This window comes from Hyla sarda, chromosome 3 (assembly GCF_029499605.1).
Source record: "Hyla sarda isolate aHylSar1 chromosome 3, aHylSar1.hap1, whole genome shotgun sequence".
NCBI classification, from domain to species: Eukaryota; Metazoa; Chordata; class Amphibia; order Anura; family Hylidae; genus Hyla; species Hyla sarda.
Window position 1 is genome coordinate 84,007,176 of NC_079191.1, and position 6,948 is coordinate 84,014,123.

At 40.6% G+C, this 6,948-nt stretch overlaps 1 protein-coding gene across 2 annotated transcripts in view; it reads right to left on the bottom strand.

The window, feature by feature from the left end:
• The window catches only part of SHBG (sex hormone binding globulin), a 30,030-nt gene extending 27,423 nt beyond the window's left edge, over nucleotides 1-2,607 (bottom strand). The window contains exon 1 of one of the 2 annotated variants that reach the window (XM_056564472.1): nucleotides 2,450-2,607. In XM_056564472.1, coding sequence (XP_056420447.1) covers nucleotides 2,450-2,560 — 111 coding nt within the window. In that variant the 5' untranslated portion in view covers nucleotides 2,561-2,607. The remainder of the gene's footprint in view (nucleotides 1-2,449) is intronic. The other variant, XM_056564471.1, reaches the window with a different exon arrangement.
• Nucleotides 2,608-6,948: the final 4,341 nt, after the last annotated feature.

A 6,948-nucleotide genomic window follows, 5' to 3' on the forward strand; every position in this document is an offset into this window, starting at 1 on the left:
ACGAGTTGTGTAATTCATAAAATTCAAGGGGGGAATTTATTATCTCCTACATCAATGCAGAGTGGCAAAATTGTGCAACCTCCACTATTGCGCAAATTCCCCAAAAAATTTTGTATGACAGGATTTTGCGCAGCACAATTTTTCCACTCTGCGCTGGTGCAGGGAATAATAAAATCCAGTTTGGGAAAACAATGATGCCAATGCAGAGTGGAAAAACTGTGCAATTTTTGTGCAACCTACGTTGTTGCACATTTGTTTGTTGAAATCTGCGCAAGACAGGACAGAAAATTAGCACAATTGCTGTTGCAAGGAGTGATAAATTTCCCCCAAAATGTATTCAGTTTTAAGGGTAGGGTCCCACATAGCGAATAAGCTGCGTATTTTGCTGCATATTTTCTGTGGCTGATTTTGCTGCCTATTGACTTCAATGGGTAAAACAATGAGCAGCAGAAAAATATGCAGCGTATACACTACATGGGACCCTAATCTAAGGGTGCGTTCACACGTCCGTATTTTCTGCTGCAGATTTGCTTCAGTAGATTTTGCTGCCCATTTAAGTCAATGGACGGCAAAATCTGCAGCAGCAAATCAGCTGCAGATCTACAGCAAAAATATGCACATGTGAACGTGCCCTAATACTGTATATGTAACAGCAGATTTGTTACTTTATCATTAGCTACTATTAGATCAGTGAAATAAATGACAATCATCCTAGTAGTGCAGCTGATTTAACCCAAAATCTATTGACCTTCAATAAATCACCTTTAGGGCTCGTTCACAAGGACAGATCAGCAGCGGATTTTACGCTGCGGATTCTCCGACGATGGACCCTATAGTGTGTCTCCATATGTGGCTGCTTGGAGCGGCAATCCGCCACTAGGAGCAGATACACTGTGATGTGAGATTTGCCGCATGCATGCGCGGTGTACCCGCACACAACGCGGCCGCTCCCCCTGCTCCCTGAGATTGGCCAAGAGTAGCCGCGATGTGTGCAAGTATACTGCACATGAGCGCTGCGACTCACACATCACAGTGTGTCTGCTCATAGCAGCAGATTGCCGCTCCGAGCAGGCACATATGGAAACACACTGTAGGGTCCATCATCGGCAGATCTGTGGCGTAATATACGCTACGGATCCGTCCATGTGAAGGAGCCCTTAGAGTGTATTCACAGGGGAGCCCATCCGCAGCATATTTTACGCGACAGATGCGCTGATGGCACACAAAGTGTTACGGTAGAGCAGCAGATATGAGCGGACACACACAAAGCTACGGCAGCAGCAGGGAGATTGCTCTGCCGTAACTCTGTGTGTGCCAGCAGCACATCTGCCACATCATATAAGCTGCGGATGTGCTCCCATGTGAATATCCCCTTAGGGTACGTTAACAAGATCAGGATCTGCTGAATATTTTTGCTGAATATATTGTGCAGCTGCTTTAGCAAAATCAGCTGCAGAAAACATGCAGCAAAAATATTCAGCAGATCCTGTACGCATGAACGTACCCTTACACTGTGTTCACACCTTCAGGTTTGTCATTGCAGTTACTGAATACAAAACCGGGAATAGATCTGAAAACAAGATAAGTCTCAGTACCTTAACATGCGTCCTTAATTTATGATCTCTGCCTGACTTTACAGTCAATAACTGCACGTGTGAACACACCCTTAATATGTAGACTCCCTTAAAAACATCATTAAAAGCAAAAAAGCCTAAGGCTGTGTTCACACTGACTGTTTAATAAGCTGTGCTGCTGCAATTTTACAACCATTTTCATAAACGCCGAAAGATTGCACTAATTGCTGTAAAATTGTGCAATCAATACAGCAATCAGGGGTAAAATTGTGGCGGTAAATAGCAGTACTGTTAAAGGAACCCCCCCCCCATGTGAAAAAAGTCCATCCAAAGCTATAAAAATAAATAAATAATAATATATATATATATATATATATATAAATATATATATATATATATATATATATATATATATATGCGCAAAGTGAATGAAATAAAATTTGAAATTTTTTCTTAAAATATCCCAGGATTAAACAAACTGCTATTTTTAAATAAGCAATTTTACAGAATAAAACAAACTATACATAAATAAATAAATATACATGTATTTATATGGTGCACATGGGAGAAATATGCACAATAAATTCAAAAATATAATAAAAAAAGAACTGGAACTGGATGTAGCAGATCCAGTTTAGTTAAACCAATTCTTAAACTCTGTGTTTGCATCCTTGTGCATTATTACAATGAGTTACAATATTGGAATAGTTTACTGGGCAATGCTCTTTAAAAACATCAATTTCATATTGTGATGACCAAATCAGCTCTGCTACATGTCTTCCTTGTAAAGGAAGTAGCTTCCCATTATGGCATTAGGATTTTAGGATAACACACTCTTCTAATAATTGACTGTTTGTGGTCTGGAGCAGTGTTACCTTTGCTTCATGGTCCTGGATAGGGTCAGGTGATACAGTTTCCACAGTAAGATCTCCATAGGAAAGCAGGATAGCAATGACCGGTATGGGCAAACTGAGGAGAAGCTTCATTTTCTCAGTGCTGGGAATGGTTGTCGCACGTTCACTGTCCTTTATATAGTACTAGGAGGGGATTGGATCTTCTTTAAACACCAACCTTGGCTCCAACCACAACATGTTCCCAGTATCTGCCTCCTGCAGATGTTTTACAGGAACACAGAAGACATACATTTAACCCTTTACCAATGGAATGTGTGCACTAGTATCCAATTTCTAAATATCATCTAATGGACAAGAATATGCTTATTGACAAAAGAAAAAATCTAATAATCAAATAAAACTTTCTATGTGTGAATGAAATGACACACAACGTGTGAAATAAGTATTGAACACGCCACAATTTTTCCCACGAAATATATTTCCAAAGGTGCTAATAACATAAAATTTTCACCAGATATTGGTAACAACCAAGTATTCCATACATACAAGACACAAAAAACAATATGCTCAGAAATTAAGTGTAATGGGAAAAGAACACACTTACTGTGTAAAAACCAAACAAATGCTATATTCACACGGCAGAATTTCCACATGAGGATTCCGCATCAAATTAAGGCCCAATAGACTTCAGTGGGATTCCGCACTCCCATTCACACTTCCACACCGATTCCACATGAAATCTGTACAAGCCAGAAACCACCCAAATCAATGTGGACGCAGAATTGGTGCGGATGTGCAGAAATTCTGCCATATGAATATAGCTTTATATGCTTACTTTGTACAGAAGCCTTTGTTGGTAATGACAGCTTCAAGACGCATCCTGTAAGGAGGAACTGATCACATGCATTGCTCTGGTGTGATTTTGGTCCATTCTTTCACATAAGAAGAAATTGAGGCTCAGGGTCGTGAATATTGGAACAATGATAGTTTATTAATAGTAATAAAAATAAAATGTGCTTTGTGTCCTGTGACTCACAGGGCCCTTGTGGGTCAGCAGGGACATAAGATGGCATACAATGGGATACAATTACAATAAATAAGATGGCAAAAAGGTAATAATAATATTAAAATGGTCCTTTTAAAATAGATAAATGAGAACAATGATGGTACAAAAAGAACAGGTAAAAAATGTGTAAAAAATTTGACCCCATACTTGTAACGGGTCTGACCTGGATGTGATACTGTACAGTTTTAGATTCAGCGGTTACTCTCTTTATCACTGTTCCTTATGCTGGTATGTCATACCTTGCGGTGTGCGCGGGTGATGGTGGGCTCTGGTTAGGTGGACTGCAGCGCTTCTCCTGTGCTCGGCAGTTGCAGATACCGGCAGCGTCCTTGTGTCAGGATGGCGCGCACTCTCATAGGCTGATTGACAGGTTCGGTAAGTTTTGGCAGATATAGTCCAATATTATGCTGTATCCTATTGTAAGAATTGGTGGTGGTCGCACTTGTATTATGGCTGGACGTGTTTCAGGTCCCCCATAGGACCTATTCTTTTTGTACCATCATTTTTCTCATTTATCTATTTAAAAAGGACTATTTTAATATTATTATTATTACCTTTTTGCCATCTTATTTATTGTAATTGTATCCCATTGTATGCCATCTTGTGTCCCTGCTGACCCACAAGGGCCCTGTGAGTCACAGGACACAAAGCACATTTTATTTTTATTACTATTAATAAACTATCATTGTTCCAATATTCACGACCCTGAGCCCCAATTTTTCTTCTCATTTAACCATTTATCAGACACCGTGGTTATAGGTGTCATTTGGGCAGCTCGGGTCTATACGTTGCTAGCCTGAAAAGAGCCTCTTCAATACTCCTTTTTGCATTTTTTCCATGTACCTGGAAGACAGAGCTCTATCACATAGCCACCATGAATATCTGGGAACATTTGGCAAAAAAAAAACAACAAAATATGAAAGGGTTTGAATTTTCTGACACAACTACTAATACAAAGGAGAGAACTAGTACATCACATCCACAAAAGTTATTATTTGACACATTTAGAGAACTTGAACACTATCTTATTAAAAATCTAAAACAAAAATGGGAGATCAGAACATTGAATCACATGATTGATATACAGAACATCCCTAAAGGTCTAACGGTCTATAAGACTCCTGCAGAGGACCTAGACAGTGAAACTTTTAATATAAAATGGAATGCTTTCTTCAAACAAGTGTCTATAGAAGCCCCCAAACTAGTGGTAGAGAGAAGACAAGAGATGCTGATAGAGATAGACTCCAAAATTTCTACCACACTAAATTCCTTTGAACAGACACTAATATATCCAGAAAAACTAAAAAAACAACAACTTTGGAATACCAAAAAGCAAATACCAGATCAGACCAACACCTTGATGAAATCTAACAATCAAACAAATACCTACAATATACCCACAACTAATAGATCAACTGAAAATCATTTTTAAGAGGGACCACTCCACGGAGACACCCACCATACTCGCATTACTCACCCCAACCTCTAATGCACAGTCCCCAATACCCCAACCGAACTCACAACCCACACTATCCCCCATTAGAACCCATTACCCACATGCCAGATACAATCCTGGGCCATACCACCACAGCCCCCGCCCAAGACACTATTCCCACATGAATTGGAGAAATCCCAAACACTATACATCACCAAACCGTATCCGAACCAACACTATGAAACACACAATCACCAGACCTCCTACAATTCAAACAACCACAACCATCCCGACACCCATCCAACGGACCCACCCATCAAACAAACAATGGTACCACGGAAAACCATTCAGATAGTAGAAACAATAGCCCAAATACACCTAATACCCCCAATCACCCCACCACACAGAACACCAACAAAAAAATAATTTGTAGAGGACGCAATCGAAATAATAGAACAGCCCAAAACAAAGGTAATCAGGAAATATATCCAGACACAGCTGAGAATTCCATATTCAACCTCAGCTCTGTCCCACTGAGTCCAAACCAGCTTAAAACTACTCAATAAAGGCCTCAAGATTGCACCCAGCCAACCACTGGACAAATTCTGAGTCTTTATTGGAATAGAAAAATATATTCGTAAACTCAGTCTTAAAAAATATTTCATAAAAAACCCAATTGAAACTCAAGCCATTACCACATCTACTTTCAAACATACAGCGATCCCCCGACTTATGATGGCCCCAACATATGATCATTTCAACATATGATGGCCTCTCAGAGCCCATCGTATGTTGAAGGCAGCATCGACATATGATGGTGCTGTGTGTCGGGGCCATCGTACAAACAGCTATCTGACAGCGCTGACAACTTCAGCAAATGACAGATAGTTGTATAATGTGCCCCGTGTGCCCCGTTCTGCCTCCTGTTACTCACATGCTGTCCTGCTAACTCACGCAGGCTTCCACTGTGAGCTCCGTGTAAGCCCCCCCAGTGCAGCCATAGCCAATAGTCTGCAGCATCATGCTGCAGGCATCCAATGAGCTGCTCCCCTTCCTTTCCTATAGAGCTGTAGTCGGCAGGATCGTAATGGAGGACATTCTGTCCCCCCCCTGAAGGTATTTAAAGAACTGTACAGTACTGTATGCGATGTCACACATCACATACAGTACATAGACACACAATACACCCCATACATCAATGTTTCCCTATCAGTGTGCCTCCAGCTGTTGCAAAACTATAACTCCCAGCATGCCCAGACAGTCAATGGCTGTACATGCATGCTGGGAGTTGTAGTTGTGCAACAGCTGGGGCACCCTGGTTTGTTAAACACTCCCCATACACTCCACATACAATGGTCATCCCAGAACCAATTGGCAGTTTCCCATAGAGATATGTATTCAACATACAATGGTTCCGAGGCCCCAGAACCAATTACTATTTTTACATAGACATATGTACTCGACATATGATGGTTTCAACATATGATGGTTCTCCTGGAACCAATTAATATCATATGTTGAGGGACCACTGTACAACACTAAAAAAAAAGTTACATTTTTCCCCGAGGCAAGAAATCAGCTCAGATATGATAGCCTTTAAAAAGGCTGTTGAATATGACTTAAGGAGAATAAAATCACCCAAACAAACATGGGGGAACATAACACCAGGAGAAACATCAGCCATCAAACAATTGCAACAGGATTTGTCCATAACCATCAGGCAAGGAGGAGGCATAGTGGTGATGGACACATCATCATACACATCATAATGTACGTCCCAATTGAGCGATAACACTACCTACGTTAAACTGAGAGGTAACCCCACCACACAATTTTCAGAAGAATTGATAAACTTATGTAAGAACCCCAGAGAGATAGGTATTCTGTCCAAACATGAATTTGAATACATCACAGGAAGAGATGAGCGAACTTACGGTAAATTCGATTCGTCACAAACTTCTCGGCTCGGCAGTTGATGCCTTTTCCTGCATAAATTAGTTCAGCTTTCAGGTGCTCCGG